Genomic DNA, 27,573 nt, shown 5'->3' with positions numbered 1-27,573 from the left:
CTAGCCACTGTCTTATTTACTTTTATGTGTATTTTAATTAATATGTTTGCTTATGATCTTAATTAATTATGCCGAAGAAAAGATTGGAAAATCGTTGTGGTATGTGGGAGACACCTGATGGGTTAGAGGGAAGGTAGGAACCCCTTTTAGAAAATTACGAGGGTTGTTTTTATAACTTTGAAGCCTCTCTTTCAATTCTATAGGTATGTTTTGTGAATCACAATAATGAAATGCCATGATTTTCTTTTCTTAATTGAGGTCATTTTTCAATGAAGCTGGGTAAAGACCCTAAGGTGAAACCTTAGATATAAGAAAAATAAAAGCAGTTGGGGGCTTCAGAGACCTTGTTTGTCTTGAAAGTGATGTGAGGAAGCTTGATCAAAAGCCTTGTTTTACTACAGTCATGCTCCATTATGGAGGGTGGGACTGTGGGTGGGGTGGGGGAGGGGAGGATGAAATGAGCCCTCGCTCCGACTTGACCAGGTTGTCAAAAGTCACTGGCCAAAGTAAATCTCCCTAGCCTGCTGGTATCGACGACCTCTGAAGTAAGCCAGATATGGATCGGACCAAAGGACCAGTAACGGACCAACAAAGATGGATGCCTTAGGAAGGCCCCATTGGGCCTGCAGCTCTGAGCTAAGAATCCTCTCCCTACCTCCTTAGGTAATCCTGGAGTCAAAGAATATGGCCTTCGGCAGCTCCCTCACCTCTCTGGGCCTCAATTTCCCTATCTATAAAATGGGGATTTAATTGCCCCTACTCCAGAAGCTCTTGTAAGATGTAGATAAGAAAATGTTTGTAAGGCAGATGGTAAATTCCTGGCACAGGTTAAACTTATAAGCGCTGTTTCTAAGACTGGCAACTGGGAGAGAAAGCCTCTTATGTAGTCACTTGGGGACCCTGTCCTCCAAACCCTCAACTGAGGTGACTTACTTCCAGTACCCAGCCCCCGCCCCAAACTCATTCCAGACTTTCCAGACTGTAGGGTTTAGATCAAGCGTGAGATTGGGCTTTGGTGCATTTTAGTTTTGTTTTGTTTTTCAGCCCAGTGGTGGGTTTTGACGTGGATATCACTTTATTTTGAAAGCAATCTGATTTCTCTGTAGACGCCTGTGACGGGAGATTAAAGTGTCATGAAACAGTGCCTATCACATACTTACATGCATGCGTACAAACACTCACCCCTGCACACAAAAGCTCCTCAAATGGGCTTCTCCCTCGTCTCACCATTGCACGTGAGCGCTGAACCATTTAACTAAACCTGAAACAAAGATCATCCAATAATACGAGTCAGCCCTGCCCAGCAGCCTGGTGCTGGCTTCAAAACTCTTTTCAACACGTAGAACTTTAAATGCCATTTCCAGCTTTACTCATGCCTGATAGTTACTTTGGGGCAAGTTGTTGCCACTAAGTTCACTGATTTTAATCTTTCATTGACTTTTCCTTAAATACAAAAATGTTTTATGATTGCTCTCTCTCTTTTTAAACAGATTTACATACAAATAACGTAAAGTGAAAAGTAAGGTTCTCTCCCCTCCTCACCCCATCAACTTACCCAATTCTTTACAGGTAATCATTACAATGAATGATTTATAAGCATATTTTTAGGGATTTTCCCCTACACATAAAATAATCCCTGCATAGAGATTACAAGCGAGGGTTCTAGGGCTGAACAGCCTCGACTTCGATCAGAATAAAGTTTTGTTTTTGTTTTTTAATAGGGGCTGTCTTAAAATATTTAGGACCTATAATCACCATATTGATATGGTTTCCAAAGTTTCTTTCATATATTTCTAAACTCAAGTATAAATTCAAATTGGATTTGAAACTGCTTAAGACCCTTGATGGCTCATTATATAAACCCCTTGTCTTCCAGCCTTTAGTCCTCAAGCCCCAGCACTTAGCATTGCCAACTTGTCACAGCATTTGGATGGTGTTCCCCTCCCCCCGCTGCCCCAAATATCATCCAGCCACTGTCCCCTCCTCACTAGACTGTGACCTCCCATTTGTCATTGGACATTGAATTTCCTAAGGAGTTTTTTTGGATCCTCCATCCCACCCCAACATTTCTGTGCTTTATCGTGGCAGTTGACATCCTGACTTGTAATCTTGGGTTTATTTTTCTTTTTTTTTTTCCCCAATAGTCTTTGAGAGTGTCTGGAATCAGGGTACATGCCTGGTGAATAGGTGGAGGAATAAGACTGATGGATGACAGTAGGTGGTTATGGAGAGTCATTCCAAGTCTGCACCAATACTTGGTTGGTGAGGAGACAGAGTTAGGGGCTAGGAAAAAATTCAGAGATGTGAGACTGTTGTATTAGGTGGATTCAGTAGCCAGAACCTGTGAACACCCCACCCACCTCAAATAGGGGAGGTTTTCACTTTATTTTTCACTCCATTGAGTTCCTGTCTCCTTGTTATCTGAGTCTTCGAGGGGATAAGGGAGGCTAGACCATATTATCTCAATAAACATCTATCTGAGGCAGCAGGATGAGAGGATGTGGGGGAAATGTGAGCCTAAGTTGAGATGGGTGCTTGTGTGTTTGATGGGGTGGGGGGAGGCTGTGTGTAAATTCCTCATGGTAGGTGGCTAAGGGGGACTGTCTCCAGGAACCCTTCCGGCCTGGGTGGCAAAGGCGGGGGTGTGCATGGGAGTGCACCCTGGTCTGTTTGTATTCCCCATTCCTGCATGTGTTGTGGTAGGGGAGGTATGCTCGTCAGCAGACGCATCAGTGTCTGTAAAGTGTGCACCCATGTGAATCCATAAGGGTGACTGGTGGCAAGTGGGAAGCAAGTCCTAGAACAATTAGAGTTTTAGCTTCTCTTATTGATGACAGCTGCCTTTTCACTGAACAGCCCCTCCAACACTTTGGGGCATCCTTTCCTGCGTTACCCATGCTGTAGCAGTAGCATTCCATTCACTTGCCTTTTGAAATACTGGGTCACATATGGTAAAAGTCCACAATGCAGAACCAAGTTGGGTTTGATTTTTACTTATTATTTTTTAAGATTTTTTGATGTGGACCTTTTTTTAAAAGTCTTTACTGAATTTGTTACAATACTGCTTCTGTTTTATGTTTTGGTTTTTTGGCCACGAGGTACTGGGATCTTAGCTCCCCGACCAGGGATTGAACCGGCACCCCCTGCGTTGGAAAGGGGAGTCTTCTGCTGGATCCCCAGGGAAGTCCCTTGATTTTTAAATGTATGTATTTACGTTATGTATGTGTTTAGAGAGGGAGTGTGTGTGTGTGTGTGTGTGTGTGTGTGTGTGCGCGCGCACACACACGTAAGAGTGAATGGAGAGAAATGATAAAAAGATTTCCTTTCCAAATGAAAACCTCGAGTCCAGAGAGACCCAGACCCCAGACCAGCAAAGGCAACGTCAAGCCGGGAGAGCTGAAGCCGAGGCCGAGGCAGCGCATGCTGGCAACGACGCAAGGGCAGAAGATGGGCCCGCCAGCGTTGCCTCCACCCACCCCCAGGCCCCCCACACCAGGGCAGGCTAAACATGAGGAGGCTTCTGTCTCCAGGGCTGGAAGAGAGGCGCCCTCGTTAAAACTCAGATAAACAGTTTATCAGGAGATGAATGAGCCACCGGGCTCCAGAGTCGCTCCCCTTCCCCAGCGTGGAGCCGGGCGGGCGGGGCGGGGCAGCGGGCGGAGAGGGAGCCAGACTGGGGAAGGGAAGGGGCTGTCAGGGCTGGAGCAAAGCGCTTGCCTCCTTTGGCCTTTAGCTTTGTCTCTATCCCTGGAAATGTATTTCCCATTTATTTACCCATTTCCCCACCCCAGCCCACGATTTAGAGTCATCTCCCTCCCATTCTCCCCTCTTTCTCGCCTTCTATCCCCGCCTCCTATGCTGGTCAGAACTTCACTGTTGTAACTGGAATCCCATCACCAAAAAAACCACACTCAACAACTCAGACCCTGTGGTGAAACTGCACTGGCCCCCACCCTGGCTGTGAGTCCTGAACTGGCCAGGTTTCCCCCAGCCTCCCGCAGGCTATGGGGAGCCCACCACCCTCGCTCCCTAGAAGCCGCCTCCACTCCCACAGTCCTCCCACAGTCAGGAGAGGAAAGTGACAAGCCCTGTGGCTGGCTTTTCCTCACTTTGCTAAGTTGGGTCAAGTCCAAAAATGCCATTTTGGGTCTCATTGAGAGGAAGTCCATCAAATTCGACATTTATGGGACCCAAGAGACAGTCAGAATCAGAGGGTGACACAATTTTCATGTGTCTGGGATGATTCGGGGCCTAAAAGATGGCCACTGTCATGTTTTCTCCTTTGTGGTATCTCATGCTCCCTTGACCTCTCTGTGTCACGGGGCCCCAGAGAGGTAAAGTGACTCACCCGAGGTCACACAGCTGCTAGGTTTCGGGTTTTCCAAAGTCAAGCCCCATGTCCTTTGCACGTCACCCACAGCTGCCTCAGGTCTACGCTTCCAGGGCCAAAAAAACAAGATTGTTGAATTGTTCTGAGAATCAGCTGAAAATAAGAAAAGATACATAAGTGCCCTCAGGATGCATAAGGTCCTCTTGCCTCCACCTGGAGCTGCCGAAGCCATGGTTCAAAAGACTGCTTCAGTTTCCCTTGACAGAGCACCCTGCAGGGACAGAATCCTGGGATGCAGATAACCAAGAATGGACCTAGAGTCACGTCGTTCACTAGACTCTTCCCACGTAGGCTGCCAAGGCCCGAGTCCCTGGCCAATCCCCACTAACATCCAACTGCTCCCCTCCTCCCCCCACCCCCTGGGAGGACCTGATCAGAAAGCTGAGCTGCTAACCATCCCTCCTCTGGCCCATCTCCCACCCCACAGCTTCCTTTTGAATAAATAGACCCTCTTTGTCCCGCTTGTCAAGCTCCCTCTTCAATAGAGCGGCAGAAGCATTGAAATGGGTTGCCTGTTGAGTCCCCCAAGAAATCTCAGTCCCCCTCCCCTAAACTCCTGAAGACCAGCAGCCACGGAGAATAGCTCAATTACACATGCTGAGCGGACAGAAAGCAGGCCCAAAGGTGTTGGAGGGGATTCCAACAGGCATCGCAACCCCTTCAAGCCCCTCTGGCTCAAATCAAAGATGGTGGGCCAATTGAGGGTGATGGAGTTCCTGGAAGAACTAACATGTGTTGAAAGTCTATATACTCTATATACTATATAGAGCCTACTATATACAGTCTATATACAGCCCACTATATACTCTGCCCTGGGTGCTGTGCTAAGCACAGCATCCTTTATCTCCTATGTATAACACAATTCTGAGGGGTGTGTGCTATCCCCGCTTTACAGATGAGGAAATGAAAGTTTGGAGTTAAGATGCCTATGTTGAGAGGGTAGCCCAGCTGGTGAGTGGCAGGACCAGAATTCCAACCAAGATCCACCTGGTCCAAAGGTTGTCTTTGTGTTGAGTTTCCCTGTTTATGACTTTTACTCCCCCATTCCCCACACCCCAGATCTTTTGGCTGTTCCCTGATATGGCGTGCTTCCCCTCTTTATGCAGACTCAAATATCCTCCTCTCCCTACTCAGATAAATATATCCTTTTTCTTCATCAAGCCCAGCTAAATCTCAGTTCTACCATTAAGGTATTAGTACTGCTTAGTCTCTGATAAACAGCATTGCCAGAGATTCACACAGTACCTAAGTGTATGAGCTACCCTAGTGTGGCAGGGAGTGGGGGACTGACTGCAGGCTCCCTAAGAGGGGCATTTCAGAACCCCACAGTGAAGAAGAATAAGTGTGGTTTGAACAGAGTATAGCTTATATTATACTTGTTTTGACTTTTTTGGGTCACCATAATGTATTATAAAATTTCAAACATTCAAAGGATAGCATGAAGTTGTAATATTTACCAAAAGTGGGCATGGGTTTTAAAATGGTTGTGAAACACTGGTCTATGCTATTAGGGAAATTTATAGATTTTTTACACACCCTTTTAATGTTTTCTTCATACACTTGCCATATCCCCTTTAACTGAACTGCAATGTCTTGGATGGTAACAATCGATTGTGACTTCTTTCTCCTTTGCATTCACCCCCCCCCATGGTGTTCACCCAGCGGACACTCTATAAACAGGTCACCCAATCTATTGTCTAACATGGTTTGTTTTCATTCTACCCCGCCTAAATAAAGGACTGAAGGATCTGGTTTTCAAACAAAAATAGGTGATTTGAAGGAAAGGAGAGGAGATTGATGGAATAGAAAACAGCACAAGAGAATGTCACTAACTGGAACCCACCATCTCAGGAGAGTTGGGCTAGAATTTAGCCTTTTGAACTCTTTACTGAAAAATTATTCTCTTAGTTAATTCACAGCAGTGGCAGAACTGCTCTGGAACATTTAATCTTCCTAAGAAAATAAACCAGTGCCAAGCCCCCTAAAGCACATCAAAAAGAAAGGAGTACTGTTTAAGATCCTACTGTGTGCTGGGTTCTAGTCCCACATTATTTCAGAATCAATGCAATTCAAACAACCAATTGGTTGTTCTTATCTCCCATATTCATTAAAGCAAGATTTTCTTGTAGGCATTACCTTGATTGTCTAATTCTAGATATTGTCTAGACTCGAAAGTTTAAGAAAAGGTTTTTCAGCTGAAACTGGCCATCCCTCTCAATTGCTGGCGTTTTGCAGAAAGACTGTGCCATGAAACAAAGTGTGTTTGCTTCCTTAGACAGATGATAAATTTCTGTGTGTGTTGGGTGGGGGTGGGGTGGGAGCAGCACAGGTTGAAAGGAAAAACCAGATCTTTGGGGAAAGAAACTGGAGTGATTTAGGCTGTCACAACGAGACCTCCTAACTCCACTCTGTGGAACGCTGTGAATGCTTGAGTCATCCACACCAAGTCTCTCTTCTCCAGCGTTTTCCAGACTCCAATCGCATCCACCACAGAGGAAACTGAGTTTGAGTTTTGAAGCTTGGATTCAGCTCCTCATCCAAAGGAAAATTAACCGGAAGTGTCATTTCAATATCCATCTACCATCAAAAACAAACTGCTTCTGGAAGAGAAAGCATCATGAAGGTTTATTTAGAATCACAGAAAGGTAGAACTGGAGGATTAATGTTGTTACGTCACTAATGCAGAAAGTAAGGTGTGTGGTGCTACAAAAGTGACTTGTCCGAGGTTAACGTAGTTTTATCTGGACGGACCCCAGCCAGGTCTCAGGTCCCCTACTGCCAGTTCATCTTTGAACAGCCAGAACAGACCCGTCAGCGCGCACGCACCCACACGCACACAAGAACGTACACACACATACACAGTGACACGGACACAAGAGCAGAAACTGAGCTGGACAGACCGGACAGCAGACAAACCCACCTCGCAGGGCCGCCCCGCCAGCGCAGGGTGCAGGGCTTGCTGAGGGCCAGCAGAGGGCGCGCCGCCCCCAGGGAGCCGAGCGGCAGCTGCGCGGAGCCAGGCCGGCTAGGGGAGCCGCAGGCAAGCCGGACGCGCCCCTGCAGCTCGGCCACTCAGGGTGCAAGACCCGGCCTAGGAGCAGAAGGAGGAGGGTGAGGAGCGGACCCCCCTTGTGGGCCCGGGTAACAGCTTCCTAGGAATTACATCACGCTGCGCAACGCTGCGGCTCCCGGACTCCTCCGGCGCAAAGAGTGTGTGTGTGGTGTGTGTGTGTGTGTGTGTGTGTGCGCGCGCGCGCGCGCTGGGGGGAGGGGCAGGGGACTTAGACCGAGCCTGGGAGAGAGGAAGGCGAGACGCGCCCGGGGAAAAAGCTCCATGCACATGGAGAAATTCCTTGCACCAAACTGCACCAAGAAACGAGCCTCCAGCACCTCCCCGCAGCTCCCTTACCGGTGCAGAGTACCCAGCTAGTGAGAATCCTCCCAGCCCCACCTCGAGCACCCCCCAAAACCGGCCCTGCACCCTCCAGCCCGGCTCCAGCGCCGCCGCGAGCTTTCCCCAGGACTGGCCCTGGCGGGGCGCCTAGAGCCCCAGTTGCATTGCTCCAGGAGAAAGGAGGGGGGCGGTGCATTTTGCAGGAGGAGGAGAAGGGGGGTGGGTGGTGGGGGAGAGAGAAAATTGCGCGGAGACCTGCCAAGCGCCACCGCCGCCGCCACCGCCGCTGCCGCCGCCGCCGCCGCCGCCGCCGCCTGTGAGCTCCGGCGGGCAGCCGGACTGTCGGCTTCCCGGGGCATCTGGGTCCGGCGGGGCACAGCCCGGGCGCTGCCGAAGCCGCCGCCGCCGCCTCCGCGGCGAGTGCAGGCGGCTTCCCCCGGAGCCTGTGCGGCTCCGGCTCCTCGGGGGTGGAGAAGTGGGGGGTGGGGTTGTTGTTTGGGGGGAAGAAGGGGGAGGGGGCAACGCCGAGAGAGTCAGTGGTTTCCATGGTGATGGAGCTGAAAGTGCAGGAAATTTAAAGGCTTGGACCCTGCGAGACAGACAAACCGGTGCCAACGTGCGCGGACGCCGCCGCCGCCGCCGCCGCTGCCGCTGGAGTCCGCCGGGCAGAGACGGCCCCGGAGCCCCGAGCAGGCGGAGGGAAGTGCCCCTAGGACCGGCTCGGCCCGCGGCGCTGCACAGAGCGGCCGGACGACGAGCAGCTAGAGGAGGAGGCGGGGAGAGCGGCCAGTCCACGCGCCCTGCGCCGCCGCCGGCCCGGGAAGGCAGCGAGCAGCCGGCGCCCCCAGCGCCCGCGGTTGCCCTGGAGTAATTTCGGATGCCCCGCCGCGGCCGCCTTCCCGAGTAGACCTGGGAGAGGAGTTGCGGCCAACTTGTGTGCGTTTTTTCCGCCCCGGTGGGAGCCGGCGCCGCGCGAAGGGCTCTGCCGGCGACTCATGCTGCCGGCCCTGCGCCTGCCCAGCCTCGGGTGAGCCGCCTCCGGAGAGACGGGGGAGCGCGGCGGCGCCGCGGGCTCGGCGTGCTCTCCTCCGGGGACGCGGGACGAAGCAGCAGCCCCGGGCGCGCGCCGGAGGCATGGAGCGCTGCCCCAGCCTGGGGGTCACCCTCTACGCCCTGGTGGTGGTCCTGGGGCTGCGGGCGGCACCGGCCGGCGGCCAGCACTATCTCCACATCCGCCCGGCTCCCAGCGACAACCTGCCCCTGGTGGACCTCATCGAACACCCGGACCCTATCTTTGACCCCAAGGAGAAGGATCTGAACGAGACGCTGCTGCGCTCGCTGCTCGGGGGCCACTACGACCCGGGCTTCATGGCCACCTCTCCCCCCGAGGACCGGCCCGGCGGGGGCGGGGTGGCGGCCGGGGGCGCCGAGGACCTGGCGGAGCTGGACCAGCTGCTGCGGCAGCGGCCGTCGGGGGCCATGCCGAGCGAGATCAAAGGGCTGGAGTTCTCCGAGGGCTTGGCCCCGGGCAAGAAGCAACGCCTGAGCAAGAAGCTGCGGAGGAAGTTACAGATGTGGCTGTGGTCGCAGACCTTTTGCCCGGTGCTGTACGCCTGGAACGACCTGGGCAGCCGCTTTTGGCCGCGCTACGTGAAGGTGGGCAGCTGCTTCAGCAAGCGCTCGTGCTCCGTGCCAGAGGGCATGGTGTGCAAGCCGTCCAAGTCCGTGCACCTCACGGTGCTGCGGTGGCGCTGTCAGCGGCGCGGGGGCCAGCGCTGCGGCTGGATTCCCATCCAGTACCCCATCATTTCCGAGTGCAAGTGCTCATGCTAGAACTCAGGGCCCCCTGCCCGCACCCGGACACTTGATCGATCCCCACCGACGCCCCCCGCACAGTCTCCAACCAGTTCCACCACCCTCTCGCGAGGGGATTCAATGAACTTTTTTTTTTTTTTTTTTTTTTTCCGGCTACAGAGACCTAGCTTTCTGGTTCATGTAATGCACTGTTTAACTGTGTAGGAATGTATATGTGTATGTATATACGGTCCCAGTTTTAATTTACTTATTAAAAGGTCAGTATTATACGTTAAAAGTTACCGGCTTCTACTGTATTTTTAAAATTTTTTTAAGCAAAAGGAAAAAAAAGAACAGAGAAAAGAGAGACTTATTCTGGTTGTTGCTAATAATGTTAACCTGCTATTTATATTCCAGTGCCCTTCGCATGGCGAAGCAGGGGGGAAATGTTATTTTTTCTTAAAGTACAAAGAGAGGGGAGATCTTTTGTAGAAGGACTTTTAAAAAGCTATTTTCCATTCTTCGGAAAGTGTTTTGGTTTTCCTTGGACCTCGAAGAAGCTATAGAGTTCAATGTTATTTTACAGTTATTGTAAATATAGAGAACAAATGGAATGACTAATCATTGTAAATTAAGAGTATCTGCTATTTATTCTTTATAATATCCCGTGTAGTAAATGAGAAAGAAGTGCAGAGCAGGATTAAAGAAAACCACTAAAATCGACTGCGCTCGACACTGCGATTCTCTGTGTTGGTGATTGATGGGGGGGGTGAGGGGTGGGAGGGGCGGGATGGGGGTGCCGCTGTGCTTACTATGCCTGTTGGGAGCAGGGGCTCATCCCGTCTTCTTGTGTGATGGAAGTGACCGCTCAGTTTTTCTTGGGGGGGGGGGGCTATTCTCAAACTCCTCACTTGAGCATCACGTGGCCTCCGCCCAGTCTCCCAGCTTTTTCTCCCTATGTCACCAAAGCTCGGGCCCATCGTGACCTCGACACCCAGCCGGCCCCCTGGAGCTGACCCCAGGCTGGGCCGAGGGGCGGGGGGGGAGGGTGGGCGGCCGCTTTGTCCTGCCTGACAGGCCCTTCACAATGGGGACACGTGTCTTTCACACCTACCCTGGGGGCGGAGTGCCGCTGAAACTTGACCCCCGAGGAATGGGGGGGGAGATCAGAGCGCGCCCACCCAGATCCCGACACCCCTCCCGCCTCGCACCCCCCCCCCCACCTCAATATCCAGCCCGCGTTAACCCTTTGCACTCCCGGAAGCTGTGGTGGTGCTCGCTGAGGCGATCCCTTGGAATCAACGCAACCTCAGGGATCCTGCAGGTCTGAGCCCCCGAAATCCCAGGCCCTCAGCCAGAATTGCCGGGGATAGCTGGGAGATTTGACACTCACCTCCCCCCTCCCCTGGGACCTAAGGAGGTTCTCAGAGGGTCAGGGTTTCAGAGGAGTCCGAATTTGGGTGTAAAACGCCACCACTGGGATCTGCAGTTGGGAACCGGGTGTGCCCCCCTCTCTAGACACTTACTCCACTTGGGGGTGGGGGAGGGAGGAGAAATCAGAATCTGGATCTTTGAGCTTTGGGTTACATAGGGGCAACAGACGTGTTACCCCTTAAAGGGGCGTGCAAAACCTCACCCCCACCCCACCCCTTAAAAAGCCAACTTCTCGGGGCCAGCTCTTGACTCGCGTGCGTCCCTCCGCCTCAGTCCGCGGTGGCGCCCATCCGCGCAGCTCCACGTGGGCCGGCTTCCTGACACTGCTCAGCGCTCCTTTTATTTATCTTGGACTCCAAAGTCGCTCTCCTTTGCTCCCTCCCCACCCCCCTGCCACCTCCCCGCGCCTCCCTCCCGGCGTCCCTCCCCCCTCCCACCCCCAGTCCGGAGTCCCGGGGAATCTATGCTAATTATTTCAAACCTGCGCTGGGTCCCCAGCGCAGTCTCAATGCCCCCTGCCCCGCCCGCCCTGTCCCTCCAGCCGGGCGCTTTCTTCCCTCCCGACGCAGCCTCGGTGGCTCCTCATTTCAATAGCCTGGCTCGGGAGCCGGAGCCCCCTCCCCGGCGCTGCCTCCGTCAGCCGTGGGACAGACGTTAGGGTATTCATTAACTGAGAGCCGAGGAATAACGGCATTATTCCCCCCAGAGAGGGCACCCTGCCCCCGCGACTATCTGAGGCTTCATTGTAAAAGGATTAAAAGTTAAAGACCTCCATCTTATGATTCTTTCATTTAATCTTCCTGGCGCCTGGGAGACATGCTCGATGGATGATGGCTTTTAAAATATTCCTAATGTCGGCTACCTTAAGACTCCAAGCCGGGCAAACAAACGTAATTTATTTCCAGAAGAAAGGGGATATTGAGATGTTTAAGTTTATGAACCGCCGTCCCCATGTATATTTGTTAAGTTCTGACAAATACCCAAATAACGTTAAAATCAGCCATTCATCACTTATGAATTTATGCAAAACTTTCTGTGCCGCGGGCCAATATTTTTTTAGACAGAGTTTCACTTGCGAGGGGCGGAGGTGGTGGGGCGAGGGGAAGGGGAGGGGGCTTACGGGGGGTGGGGGGAGCCGAAAGCAAGAATTTTCATGCCTGGTAAACACGCGAATTATGCGAAGAGAGTTATTCCCAGCTGGGCGGGCAGCCAAAACTCGGAGAGCGCGCCGAGGCCAGCGCCCCCCACCCCCATGTTGGCAGTGTCACTGGATTACAATGCGAGGTCTTCCCCTCCGCGACGCCCCCTCCTCCCTCCGCCCGCTGGCCCGCCCGCCCGCCCCTCCTCCCCACCCCTGCCCACTTGGAAAACCCGCTCGCAGCCGGCGAGCTTCTCGGCTTTCAGAGCGGGAGCCCGCGTGAGCTAGGAGGACCCGGGCTGCAGACGTGACCGGCAATAGACAGACCACCGGACAGACAGCCTCAAAGGGCCGTTCCGGACACGGAGGGAAGACCCAGCAGGACCCAGCCAGTCCCACCAGAGAGCGAAGGAGGTGCTGGCTCCTGGAACATTGTGACTAATGCACAGCCGGTTACGTCTCCATTATTATTAATGTTGATAATACTAATAATAGCATCAACGCGGAAAGGAGTAGAGAGCTCTGGGCAGAGAGGCAAGAAAACTGTCCTCTGCGGTCACCTAGTGCCTATCTCCTGTAAGGAGGAAAATTGATCTTGGTGTCTTCTGAGGCTTTGACAGCCTGTGTCTATGAACTTATGCAGCTGCTGAGGGACCACGCGTCCCCCGAATGGAGATTTATAACCATTACTGATACAGTCACATCAACTTCTTCAAAATCCTGGAAGAGAATGGCAAGGTTTCCCAGCACCCCAGCCCTCCTGCCCTGATTGCAGGAATTCACTCATCAACCCTCTATTTTCAACTCTTCCCTTTTTTCCTTCCTTCTGCCCTTCCAGCACCCCGACACTTGATGCACAAGCACACTGAGGCCGAATGTCCACAGAAAGCCAGCCCCCTTAGGGGAGGACCCTCTGGCCCCCAGAGTCTGGGAATGGGATCTGGTTCCCTGTTGAGATGGAGAAGGCCAGGGGTCCATTATCAGTCTTGCTTCTGAGACTCCTGGGAAAGGGGGTTGAAGTTTGGTGGCAGCTGCAAGAGGAAGCTGGCTGTGTATTAAGAGCTCTTGGCTGTGCTGGATGGGGACGACCGGGGGAGGGCCCAGCCCATACTGGTATTTTGAAGGGGTGATTCATCCTTTTTCTTTAATGCTCTTGGAATGTCAGAGCTGGAGGGGAGCTTAGATTCCAGTGACCACCGCTCAATTTACGGATGAGAAGACTGAGACCTCAGTGGGGACTTGCTGAAGATTACACAGATTAATATAGTTGGGGTAGCTAGGTGGTCTCCACTGTGTCTCTTCACTGTTCTCTTTTTCTTTGTTTTTTTTTTTTTTCAATTTTTATTTATGGGGGGGGGGGTGTTGAAGGAAAGTTCTCTCCCAAATTGACATAATTGTAACTGATCATCAGGAAGCTGATCAACCATTCTGTTGCATCTATTCAGCAAACAATTATTAATGGCTTGCAATGTGCCAAGCGCTGAGCACATTTATACACATTCTCATCCAAAGTCTCTAGTTCCCAAATAAGGAAACTGGAGCTCAGAGAGTTTAAGCATTTCACCCAAAGCCACACAGTAAGTGGCACGGTTATGGCTCAAAATCTGCGCTTATGCTAAAGCCTATGTTTCTTCTAAATACCCTTCCTCCCTTCAACCACATGTACACCTGGCTTGGGAGACACCACGTGCCACATTACGTGCTGTCCAGTCTCAACTCAAGCTGTGTAGGGATTCATGCCTGGGAAGCCACACAGAACATTTTTGTGCACCCTGTTACGTGCCAGGACCTCTCTCCCTCACCCCTTCCCCAAACACAAGGAGCTTACAATGCAATAGAGGAGGTAAGGAATGAAGAACAGGGTGAGTGCTGAAAGAGGAGCTAAACAAACCAGCAAACAAACCCCGGTCCAGAAAGAGGAGGGCTCCCTGCTGGCCTGGGAAGCCAGAGGAGGCATCTGACTCACATCTCTAAGGACAAATTGACTGTGGACCTACTGACGTGGGTTTATGGGAGGAAAGGGCATTTAGGTGGAGAAAGCAGTCTATATAAGCGAAGACATGATGTTGGAAAAGTATTTGCGTGTTTGGGACACAGCTCGAACAAACTTTAGTATAGGATGGATCCACACCAAGTGAGAATGGACAATAAGGTCTGAAAAGCAGGCTGAAGACAAATTATGGAGGACCTTGAACGCCAACTAAGGGCACAAAACATTATTGCTCAGGCAATAGGGAGCCATGAAGAGCTCTTGAATAGGGCAGGGACACCATTAGTGCACTACTGCAAAGGAATTATTTATTCATTCAACAGAAAGTTTTTGAGCACTGTTCTGGTCATTACTGGTATGCAACGAGCTACACCAAAACTAACAATCTTCAAATAACCATTTTATTTTGCTCATGATTCTGTGGGTCAGGAATCTGGGAAAGGCTCAGATGGGCAGTTCATCTCTGATACTCATGGGGTTAGCTGAGTGCTAGAGATCCACTCCCAAAATGGCTTCTAGCCCCTCGCTGTCAGCTGGGAGCTCTGCTGACCTGTTGACTAGCGTTCCTACAAGTGGCTTCTCCATGTGGCTTGGGTCTTCTCACAGCCTGGTGGCTTCAGAATAGTTGGACTTCCTACATGGCAGCCCATGACTCTAAGAGAAGGCATTCCAAGAGATTGAGATGGAAGCTGCAAGACTTCTTATGAAATTGCCTCAGAAGTCCCATGACCTTGTTTCTGCTGTAGTCTGTTGGTTAAGCAAGTGTCTAAGACCAGCCCAGATTCAAGGGGAAGGGAATTAGACATCACCCCTCAATGGAAGCAATAGCAAAGAATCAGTGGCCATCTTTAATCTACCACAATCACTTTCTATAGACTAGGCTCTGTGTTGCATGCCCCAGACACAAAAATAAAAAGGTACAGTCATTTTCAATTTAAGTTTGGTGCCAGCGTCCAGGATGGATTGGAAATGGGATAACAGCTCCTGGGAAATTCATTAAGGAGGAAATTGCCGAGGTCCAGAAAGAATCAATAAGAATTGATACCTGAGAAACATCAATACCAATTAACATAAAGCTCATTTGCCAGAAGCCTGAAGAGGACTTGGTGACTGATTGGATGTGGGGACTGAGAGAGAGGTCAGAAAGACCCCTGATGTTTCAGGCCTGCAAGGCGCCATGCACAGAAGAGGAATCAAAGACGGAAGAGCTTCCTCCTGCCCCGACTCCTCCCCTACACACACACAGGGAGGTTCTAGGCTTGTCCAGAAGAGAGAGGAATCTGAGAAGCCTGGAGAATATTTCAGTCTATAATCAAGATGAGTGAGTGAATGAATAAATGAATGAATGGTAGCGACAGGGCAAAAGAAAGAGAGCAGGGATAAACAAGCACGACTTGGGGTGCAGTAGGATTTTTCCCAGCAGACAGAAGTGTCCTGATAGAGCCAATGTATTTGCATTTGACAGTGATATGAAGAAAGGAGCACAGGCAAACCTGGGAGAGGCCAAGGGGCAAAGAAGGTGCTGACACTCCTTGAGTGGTGCTACCAGCCGGTGCTTCACGTTGATTAATTCATCTTCATTGTGAAATGAGGAGCATTATTGCCATTATACAGAAGAGGAAATCGAGGCTCAGAAAGGTTAAATAACTGGCCCAAGGACACACATCTGGTGAGTGGAAGCTCAAATCCAGGACTGTGTGATTTCAAAGGGGCATCATGTCTCCTTCATTTGGGCTCCCTTGGCTGGAATGAATCATCCCCCTTCTCTCCATCACACTTAGCCCTCAGCACTGCACTTTCTTGAGGAAAGGGGTTCTTAACCTGTGGTGTTTAGAAGATGGGTATCCAGGTTGGAAAGCAGGTCAGGTCCCTCTATCCATGCTCTCTTGGCTCTCAGGACGTTTTCTTCATAGGATGTGTCACAGTCTGTAGTTCGTACTTATAATTTGCAGTTACTTATATGCGTATGTTTTTTTCTGGGAGGAAAGTCTGTCGTTTTCATCAGATTCTAAGGTCAGTAACACAAACGTTAAATCCTGTCCCAGTCCATGAGATTTTTAAGTGACAGAATTGTTTATTGTAACTCATGCTTCTAGTCTCCACAGCATCCAGTGCAATGCCTGTCCTGGTAAGTGTTCAGTAAATCCTAGGTAAAGTGCAGTGAACTGACTTGGGGTCCACAGGGAGCCGTTGTAGGTTCTTGAGGAAGGGATGAAGTGGGAAGATTCTTCTGGCTTAGGTTTGTGTAAAAGAAGATTAGAAAGGTAAAACTGCAGGCTGGAAGACCACATAAGAGACTGCTACTGTCTGTCTTTGGAGGACAGTGTGATCAGGGGGGAAGGGAGAGAAAAGGACAAAACTGAGATGTTCTAAAGGAAAATGGAACTTCGATCCAGCCTGCCTCTTTGTATAAAAGAATAATTTGCTGGAGCTGAGAAGAAGCTCTCCCCTTTAAATTGCACAAGCCCCCTCTCCTTTGCCACAGTCCTCACCTTTCCCTATGGCATGCTTCACTCATTATATTCCCTGCCAGAACCACTGTAGGCGTTATGCATTTGAGGCTCCTGGATTTAATAGAAGGAGCAGACTGAAAGTCAAAAGCAAGTTTTGAGTCTTTGAAATAAGAAAAAAAGGAAGTCCTAAAGGAAATCAGCTACAGAATTCGGGGAGGGGATTCAGATTTCAAGGATAGATAGCATTACAACATATAAAGTGGGATGGCCTTAAATTTCACTCCTTCATTTGTCTGAAGAAACTAAGGCTTGTCAACTCAAGGTCAATGGACTTGTTTCAGGTCTAGTCACTTTGGAATAGAACTAGCGCCAGAAGCAAAATCTCCATATTTCCAGTTCAACCCTCCCTTTAGAGTTGTTCTAAGTATAAACAGTGTTAGAATTTTAAAAGCACTTTCATGTCCATAAATTTACGTGCAATGAGACGTGAACACCCCCAAGAGCAGGAAGTAGGTCTGTCTTAATGTCCCCAGAGCCTAGTCCCTGACCAGTAGCAGCGCTTCACAAATATTGCCTGGAAGGATCAATGTGCATAGGCTTGTTTTACTGGTAGGAAGGCTGAAGCTCACAGAAGTTGAGGAAAGGACAGATGCTCACAGAGCTCATTCCAGATGGTGGCAGCAGGAGTAGCTGGTGCCATCAGTAATGGGACATCCAGCTGTTGCTATCTCTCCCTGGTTGGGATTGGGCTCAGGAAACCCACCACACATCTGCAGACTGTGCAGTAGGTCTGTGGAATAAGGGTAAGGCAGATAAGGTGGTCTGCAGCTGCCAAGTCAAACAGGCCCTGCAGCGACTGGTTTTGGCAACCTCTTCCCAGCCCAGGTTGTAAAGGATTCCCGACTGGTGTTCAGTTTATTCAATTAAGGGGAAAAAAATTCGTCAAGCAAGGGAAACAGTTCTTCCCCCATTTTACAGATGTGGAAATGTGGGGAAAACAGGAAGCTTAAGTGATTTGCCCTACATTGCACAGCTAGCTGGTGGTGGAGTCAAGATCCAAACAGCACTCAGCTCTCTGCTGGGCTGCTGGGAGAAGCAGAGGGGTTTAGTGCTCTCTGAGTTCATAATCCCAGCCAGTCTCCCTGATTCTATGCTCGCCCCAGCTCCAATCCATTCTCCACGCTGTTGCCCAAGTGACCTTAAGACACACATGTGGTCTTGTCACTCCCCTGCTTAAAACTTCTCAATGGCTTCCCATCACTCTGAGGATAAAGGCCAGAATCCTTACCCGACTGAGGCCCCTCTCCCCCTGCCTCTGTGTTCCAGCCACCCAGTCTTTCATGTGTGTTCACTCACACACTGAGCTTGCCGCTGCTTCAGGGCCTTTGCACATGCTAAACCTTCAATCTGGTATGCCTTCTCTGCCACCAGGACCCCTAAATGCCACCCTGTCCTTTAGATCCCATTCCTACGGAAAGCAGGTCAGGTCCCTCTATCCATGCTCTCTCAGCTCTCAGGACTTTTTCTTCATAGGATATGTCACAACTTGTATTAGTATTTATAATCTGCAGTTATTTGCATGCTCTGTCTCTTCCAGTAGACTGTCACCTCCTGCCATTTTGCTCACCATGGTATTCCTGAGCACTGGTACAGTTTGGGGCCCATACAGACACACTTGCTCTCTCTCTCTCTCTCTCTCTCTCTCTCTCTCTCTCTCTCTATATATATATATATATATATATATATATATATATGTATCAATATATATAAGGATGAATGACCACACTGAATAAATTGAGAAACATTAATTGATCACCTTCCTGATATTAGCCATGTTCTATCTGGGACTCCGAGGATACTAGGAGTTCAAAGTTCAGCTCCAGTTAAATAGTGATCCAAGGAAAATTTAAGAATGTGCCCCAGTGTGTGATACAGAGCAGAGAGCCAGGGCTGTTCAGATGATGCTATCAGTTCTGGGGATTACGGCGACTCCCAGGCTACTGATGCCCAAGGTCCCTGCTCACTGGAGTATGCGGGGAAGGATTGCTAAGTTGCCAGATAAACTCTTTTAGCAAATCAAGGACGCTCCCAGTAAAAGGGAATCCACCCCCAAAAAACGGCTTTCCCAACAGGAGCTAGATAGCATTGAGTGATTCCATGGAGAAAATTCTAAGACTCTCCAGGCGTGGGTGGAAGAGTCACCTTTCCCCGCATCTGAAATCCTTAAAAATGGGAGAGATTACCTTATCTGCTGGACAGTTAAAACTTGATCTTTCCCTGCCCAGGGAATAATAAAATTAGACAATGACTAACTCAGACCTAATGCTTTACAGTTTAAAACCACTTTCACATCCATTATCTCTTTCAAAGAGCACAGGGGGGGGCGCAGCCAGAATTTTTAGCTGTACAATAACGTGCCCTGGAGGCAAAAACCTTTCTACCAGAGAAAGGAGTTTGATATGGGGGTGGGGAGGGAATCTTGGACTTGGGAGTGAGACCAGCCTGGGTTTGAATCTTGGTCTATGGCTATTAGCTTGACCTCCCTGAGATTTAGTTTCCACATGTCTAAAATGGGCATAATGACATGTACCTTACCAGGTTGTTAGGGTGTTCTAGTGTGTTCCATACGTGTAGCTCCATGTGGGGTGTAGGACCCCAGCTAATGGTGGTCTCCTTCCCTCTCCCCAATTCCAGGGCCTGTGCAGTGCCCCTCCGAGTCAGGACAAAAGCTGAATGCCCAACCACCCAGAGCCAGTGACAAGCTACTTGCCCAGGTCTTCATTTCTGCAAGGTCCACACCTGGGGGAAAGAATCCAATGGATTCTTCTTTTTCTCCGCTGATGAAAAGGCTGTATATTTAGGGCCAGTTGCTTTTACCGTTATTGTTTAAATTATAAGCCAAAGAGTAGATGAGGAGGAAGACCAGTGACCAAAGGCAAAGCTGAGAGAAAAGGTTAAATCAGGATGAAGGGAAGTTGGGAAACCAGGGAATTTGTTTCACATGAACAGAGAGAAGAATTCAGCCCAGGTAAATTAGCCCAAATTTGTTTTAATTCTAGAAATTCCTCATTTCTAGTTATTGGCAGGAATCACCCAGAAGTGACTTACTCCCAGAAACAGTTTTGACTGGTGTCACTCTCACCTCATTTCAGGGACAGAGACCATCATACCCAGGTAGGGCCAAGGCCCCCAGAAGGGTCAGCATGTAGTATCAGGGAATGGAGAGCTTTAAAGGGCATCTGTCTACCTGTGACCACCACCATGGAAATGAGGAAGCTGAGGCCCAGAGAGGGGAAGTGACCTGGTCAAGGTCAAACCTCAAGTTAGAGACCAAGACGAATGCAGAAATGCTGACACGAGGGCGGGGCTGCTGGGAACTAAGCCGTGGACTCAAGTGCCTCTCACCCCAAGGTTGGACAGCTTCCCCAAAGGCCACATTCCAAGGCTGGTTGCCCAAGGGCCTGGGCTGTGCTGTGTCTTCCTTCTTCCCTTAGAAAGCAAGCACCATAGGTAGGCCCTGTGCTGTAGCTCCCTCCCACTGGGACCCCTGGGGACATGTTCAGTGTGATTCCTCTTTCTGGCTGGACCCTTGGAGATTGATGGTCTCCAGAGTTCTGGTCAACTCTCCTCTTCTCCTTTCATAGAACTGCCTGAGGGGAAACCCTGGGCTTCCCACAGTGGGAGCTACCACGCCTGGATGGCCAACATCCAGATCTCTGCCCTGGGCCAGACTTCTCTCCTAAGCTCCGTACCTGCAGAGCCAACTGCCTTCTGGACTTCACCACATCAAATACAAGTTCAAAGCTGAATCCTAACATTATTCCTAAACCTTCTAATCAGTTTTCAGTTTTCTCATTCCTGAGTAATGGCCTCACCATTCACCCAAGTATATGGTCAAAAAAACACAAAAAAACTCTGGTCTACCTCTTGTGAGCATCCTCTCCTCACTAGCAAAGTATCCGCCAGCACCTCTTGAATTACCTCTCTGTCCATCCTCTCATCCTCCTCCTCACCATGAGTTATATATAGCTCAGGCCCTTGTCATCTCTTGTCTTTGCCTTTGAATACCCTAATAGTCAATTTCTCCACCTCCAGCCTTGTCCCATCTTCAACATTGCCACTTGCATTGCCATTTCCCTAGCACACACTCCAAACTTCCAGGGTCTCCCCTTTAGCCATAGAACCATGGCTAACTTCCTTAGCATGGCTCCCAAGGTCCTTTACAGTCTATGACCCCAATTTGCCTTCCACTATAATCTGCCATTTTCTGTTCTACCCTAACCCCAACAACCAGCCACACCAACTCTTTCATGGCTGCCTGAACTTGTCAGCCCTTTGACGCTTTTCTTACACCATCTGCTCTACCTGAAATGGTCCCGCCCCACCCTTGCCCCATCACCCCAAAGAGGATTCCACCTAGGAAAGACCTACTCATACTTCAGGGCGCAGCCCACGTGGTACCTCCTCAGTCCTTGGCCAGGGTGGAATTGTCAAGCCATACTTTGCCCTCCCACAGTGCTGATGATTAATAATAATCATAAATAGGTATTAACTGCCCATGTGTGACAGGTACAGTCCTAGGTACTTTATGTGCATTATATCATTTAAACTCCAGCAGAGATCCTAAGTGGTCTTACTACTGATAGGTTCAGAGACATTTGGTGATTTACCCACAGACTCTTAATTAGTTAGTGGCAAAACCATGACTCAAAACTAGGATTCAAACTCCAAAACCCATGCTCTTTCCAACCTTGCATACTGCATCTCACCACATTAGTCCAGCACTTATAAGTTGGGATGAACCCATATGTGGCTACCTCCGGATTTTGAAGCCCTTTGAGGGCAGCTGCTGTATTTGACTCTAATTTCCAACTATGTTATCCAAAATAGTGCTTGACACATACTAACCATTTGATAAACATATGGTGAATGAGTAACTGAGTAACTGGATATGAGAAGGGGTTCCAGTTTTTTCTTTTTAAATCAAATCCAAACAGAATGTGTTGGTTTGTTTAATGAACATCGGTTAATTCCAACTTCAACTTAAGGAGCTCTTTTGAAGACATAGGTAATGTGGGGTTGTTAAAAGTAGAGACTTTGAAGTTGAACCTAAGCTGTTTACCCCATCCCAGCTGTGTGACTGATAATATTAATGCCTTTGTAAGCTCTAAAACCCTGAGCAAACACACAAGTTGCTGTTATTAATATGTGCTTCTCCAAAAAGCACTCAGCCTGTCCCCACCCAGAGAAGGAAAGCAGGGAGAGATAACCCCAGAGATCACTGGTGTCTCACTGGAAAGGCCTGTGGACACCAGGTAGGGATACTCTTGTGTAAATGCTGCTGTCTTGTGAGTAGCAGGTTTGACAAAAGATGGAATGGTGAGGAACCGCAGCCTATTTAAACCAGGAGCAACTTGAGGCCAGAGTCATAGAAGACCAGTGCGGAAGGGACATTAGAGCAAAGTGACTGTCATTGTTCAAGCCCTCTCACATTAGAGGTGGGGAAACCAAGGCCCAGAGAGGTACAGAGACTTGCCCAAAGTAACCAAGCTGGTTAGCTCTGGAGCTGGGACTAGAACCTAGTGACACCCATGATATGCCAGATTACCATCCTCCCAAGATTCAAATCACTTTTCAAAAACCCTCAATGTGATTATCTTTTTTCTGTGTTCCTGAATGAAGCATTTAGTTAATAGTTAGGCCTATTAGCCCACAATGTCAGAGAGACACTCCTCAAGTCTCCAAAGCCCTGAGAGCTGTGTGAGAGGGATGGAGGTGCTGAAGGGACAGTGCCCGGGATGTTTCCAGGATGAGCCCTTTCCTCCCTGCCAGGTACAGTCTGGCTCTCAGAGACCAGCCACTGCCACTCCTCTGAATGTTTCCAAAGGCACAACCCTCCCCAGGCTGGGAAAATCAGCCCAGCATCTGAGTCAGGTGAACGTGATGATCAGGTAGAGGTCAAGTTTTAGAGTGAGAGAGATCTGGATTGGCAACCCGCTCGGAGAACCTAGCTCTAACCCTGTCAGTCCTCCTCCGACCCCAACAGGAGCGAAACCATGGTAATGTTATTGCTCCATTCATGGTAGGTGCTGTGCAGTCACAATGAATTGAAAACTCTTTCCTTTCCCACTGCTTGTCCTTGAGAAAAATCAGTGCCAGCAGCAGTCATTTATTGGGCACTTACCACGCCCTGCACTAAGCATCCTCATCCCTAAGTGAGGAACTGGTACTACTGCTTACAGACGAGAGTACTGGGACACACAGCAGCAGTGAAATGTTACACAGCGAGGAAAAGGCAGATCTGGGATTCACTCAGACGTCCTGACTTCACAGCTTACACCATTAACCTCCTTAACTCCCCCCATCTGTACTATAGGAGTAGCAAAATCTACCCTGCAGGGGTATAGCAAGGATGAAAGCAAGCAAGAGATGTAGGAGCCTAGCACCAGGCCTGCCATATGTGGGCACTTCAGAAGAGCATTCTACAGGATTGAAGCAAATGGCAAGGAACGAGAAGAAGAAAGACAGGAACCAAGATTCTGGGGCCCGTTCTGACCATGTAGCATCATGTAGGGGTCACCTCATATAGTGAATGGAAATGTTAATCCACCTTGGACAATTTCAGCCCAATCGTTAAAATGTCAGGCCTCCTCTAAAATGACCACCTTCCCTTTTGCTCTAGCTCTCCTGCAGGAGTGTGCAAGCATTCACATGCACACACACAGACATATACATACACGCATACTGTGGCTTTTGTTTTTCTTCTGCTTCTTTTGCTTCCTTGCATTTGGTATCCATGACAACACACCCCAGCAGCAATGAGGAGGTGGCATAGTTGCTGTTTCTCCCATCCCCTTGACTTGCTGATCAAGACTGATCAAGATCATTCTTGATCCCTCATTCGGAGGGCTGGGCTAGCCTCACCCAAAAGGCAATGGGACAGTTTCCCAAGGGAGGAGGCAAAGGGGAAGAGGTTAGAGAACCTCCACTTTAAAAACAAACAAATAAAACAACACTCTGTCTAGGATGGAGAGAGTGAAAGAACCCAAGCCCCTGGCTGGGCCAGACAAGCCTTCCCCAGGCATGGGCACTGGAGAGGCTAATTGGGGTCTTCAGCCGCTGTGGTATGTTATGACTAAGGGCGGCTAGCTATTTTTCCAGCCTTTTTGGCTGGTGAGTTCCCCGGATGGAAAATTTGAGCCCAGTCTTTGTAAGTCTGGAATCGCAGAATGCATACCTTGCACCAGCAATCAGATGCTGAACCTCGCAGCTCTTGCGATACCCTATCATGTGAGACAGGTCACTAAGAGCCATTCTCTACAGTTACCCTGCACGAGAGGGTCCACACACCACATCACACACAGCATCTAACTCCATCCTCCCATCAACCCAAGGTAGGCCTTTTATTACCACCATTTTTTGAGACTAGGAAACTGAGTCTCTAAGAAAACACCAATCAGTTGTTCACAACCTCTTCGTCTGATGTGAAGTCTGATTTCTTGGTCATCATGCTACAACTGATCCTGACCCCAAGCCACCATTTAGATACTATCCCGTATTACAATGGGGTAATATTATGCCTGTGGAATTGATGTGGCAACCATATCATTTAGAATTTAAAGGGATCTTAAAGATTAGATCCATTTCACAGTGGAGGAAATTAAACTTTTTATCAGGTCTACACATGGTAGTTACATAATATATATCTACTGAGGTCCAAAGAGGGGAAATGATATGCTCAAGACCACACAGCTAATAAGAGGATAGGATTAATACTCCTATCTTAACTCTTAGTATGGTCTAATTCAACATACTTTTGCTACGTACCTGCTAAGCCAGGTGCTAGAGCTATAGAGATGCAGCAGGACTGGTTTCTGACCTTGAGGTGGGCAAATGTTGCTGTTTGAGCTCTTGGTCCAGCCCAGGAGCTTCAACAAGTCAAAGGATGAGTACGAGTGAGTCAAGCAAAAAGAAAAGAGGCATTCCTGGCAGGGGGAATGACATGACCACAGGCATGGGGATCTGAAATAGTTTGGTATGAACTGGGAACTCTATACAGTTCAGGGTGAACTGGGAACTTTATACAGTTCAGGGTGAACTCTATACAGTACAGTTCACATGGAGTGTGCCTGGGAATGATGGGGCAGTTAAAACTCTGGTGGAAGTCAGGGGCCATGCAATGGAGGGCCTTGGAGTCCACATTCAGGAATTTGGACTCTCTCCAAGGCCATTGGGAGCCATTGAAGGGTTCATGTGAAGGGGACTCTCATGTGAAATCATGGAAGGGTTCACTGGAAGCCACTGAAGAGTTCTGTATATCATGTAGAGGGTAGATCAGAAAAAGAGCTCAATTAGTAAAACTTGGCAATGTCTGGGCTTGAGATTGAGTAGTCTTTTGTCATAGAAAGATTAGGGATGGAGAGGAGAGAGTTGATGCAAGAACTTCTTGGGAGGTAAAATTGACAGGTCTTGGTGATTGATTGGCTATGGAGAGTACAGAGAGGGGAGGAGTCAAGGATAACCTCAGTGTCCTTTCCATTACATAACCTTGACTACTGTCTGGAGTGTTCCCAGCCCAAGAACAAGGTACCTAAATATCTAACATCATCCTGAGGTTGCTTAGAGACCAGACTCAGAACAAACAGAAAGAACAGTTTTGAACCAGTCAAAGCGCTGTGTCTAATGTGGCTCTGCCACTAATAGGCAGAGTGCCTTCAGGATTCTTATTTAATTTAGGGGTTTTGGTTCCTACATCTGAGGTGGAGAACTGGGTTGGGCCATCTCTCCAGTGTCTTCCAGCCCTATCTACCTTCCTGATGCAATTGTCATAAAAGTCAAATGCATTCATTCATTCATTCATTCATACAGCAATATCCATTAGCACTATCCATGTGCCTAGCCTTGTTCTAGCAGCTCTGGAAGTCCAAAGATGAATAAGAGTCAACACCAGCTGTCATGGAATGAGGATGGGAAGATACAGATAAATAACAGGCAATTACAACATGAGTGATGGGATCAGAAAACACTCAGAAAGGCTCTCCACCCAAGTTGGGTGTAGAGTGGGTCAGGAACTATTTCCCTGAGAACTAGATACCTGAAATGATGTTGAAGGATAAGTAGTTAGTCTGAGAAAGAGAGGGGAGAAATATTCCAGGCAGCAATAACAACATTGTACAAAGGCCAGAAAGTAAGAGAGTGCATGGTCAACTCAGGGAATTGAAAATAATAACCATGTGTGGAAGTGTGTTGTAGATAGCCAAGTGCTATATCAACATCATCATCATCATCATGATGTTTATAAGGCAGGACCCGGTGAAACACATCACAAGCAGGATCCACTACCCTTTTCGAAGGACCAAGTTGTACCTCTCTCCTCTGGACTGTGCTGCTGATACAGAGAAATACATTTACTCTCCAATTCTTTTTACTATTCTCCATGACTCTTCCCTAAGAAAAGAATGTCAGGGATATTATACAATGCAGTTTCATCAACCATTATGTCTTTAGGGTCTCAAATAATCCTGTGTTGGCAAAAAAAAAAAAAAAAAAAAAATTGTTATTCCCATCTTACACACAGAAGTTGAGTGATTCAACTGATAGTGGAGGAACCCGGACTTGCCCCATATCTCTGGCTCCTGGTCACCCTCTCTTTTCCAGAACCCATATAGACCTTCTGGTTGCACAGAACACAGAACCACACCCATCATTCTGACAGACTTTCATGGTAGACTGCACTTCCCAAAGTCAGTTATCCCCTTTCATTGATTACCTTGTAGGTGGGTCTACTTCTTAAATCTCTTTAGTTAAGCCATCTCCAAATCACTTTGGCTGGAAGATAGGATCAGTTTATGTCTGGGAAGGTTTCCTGTAGACAGTAAATCTTATCCATAATGGGCAGATTTCCTATGTTTAATCAAGGAAGGTGATACTTCCTGTCTCTGGGGTTCTGGCTTTTTGACCTTTTGCATAAGCCAATGCTTGCTTAGAATTTGGAATCCAACTTATTTGAAGCCCTAATCCACTCATTGAGGTGAATGAGGAGACCTGGAGCTGGAAGACCAGGGTGGGAGCCTTCCTTGGCTGTCCCTTTTCTGCCTTGTGACCCAGGAGGAAATCACTCTACCACGGGCATGCCTGGGGTCCACGCAAAACCTTGGTTTAAATCTCAGTACTGCTTATGATTGGTTCTATAGCCATGTGCAAGTTATATAGTTTCTTTGAGTCTCAGTTCCTCATCCAGAAAAATGGGGTCAATCCTTTATACCCCTCAAGATAATGGGATGCTGGAATATAAGAGCTGCTTAGCCGTTATTTGTTAAATAAATGGGAGAATTTAAAACAGTTCCCTTCACCCTTCTTTCGCTCTCAGGCTCACTTTCCCATCCATGGAAGGGAGATAAAAATCTCTCCCCTGTATACCTCATTGGGCATCTGAGCAAATTCTATGCAGTCATGTTTGCAAAAGTGCTTGTGAACTTTAAGAGTCTATGACAATCTGAGGTATAATTTACTCTATCTAAGGAACTATGCAAAACTCTTTGCATATGTATTTATCATTCTATGAGTGTCCTGCAGGGTGGATATCATCATCATTTCCAGTTCCCAGATAAGGGAACCAGAGCCCAGGAGGTTAAGTGCCTTTCCCAGGTTCACAAGATAGTATGCACTGGAGCAGAGATTAGAATCCAGGTTGGTCTGACTCCAAACCCAGTTAAGTCTCTGATCCCATTGAGTCCAGGGGTTACAATCCTAGTCTCTGGAGCCAGGCTACCTGCAGTCCCATTTGAGGTCTACCACTGATTAATGATGCGTCGCTGGGGGAGAGTTATCTTCTCTATGCCTCAGCTTCCTCATTTGTGAAAAGAACGTATTGATAGTATCTAACTCTCGGGCGTAAGACTCTTCAGCTCATTTACTTCTAGTTTCTTCAACTCAGACATGAGAAAATAACAGTAACTGTACTGTGCCAGGCTGGAGGCA

The 27,573-nt window shown here is 48.9% G+C and overlaps 1 protein-coding gene across 1 annotated transcript; it reads left to right on the top strand.

The window, feature by feature from the left end:
• The first annotated feature begins 8,300 nt into the window (after window positions 1-8,300).
• On the top strand, window positions 8,301-10,146 carry NOG (noggin). The gene has a single exon (XM_061175947.1). The coding sequence runs from the start codon at window positions 8,919-8,921 to the stop codon at window positions 9,615-9,617; it is 699 nt and encodes a 232-aa protein (XP_061031930.1). The 5' UTR covers window positions 8,301-8,918; the 3' UTR covers window positions 9,618-10,146.
• Window positions 10,147-27,573: the final 17,427 nt, after the last annotated feature.

Source organism: Eubalaena glacialis, chromosome 19 (genome assembly GCF_028564815.1).
Source record: "Eubalaena glacialis isolate mEubGla1 chromosome 19, mEubGla1.1.hap2.+ XY, whole genome shotgun sequence".
Taxonomy (NCBI): Eukaryota; Metazoa; Chordata; class Mammalia; order Artiodactyla; family Balaenidae; genus Eubalaena; species Eubalaena glacialis.
Note: the sequence above shows the minus strand (reverse complement) of the source record. Positions and strands in the feature narration are given on the sequence as shown.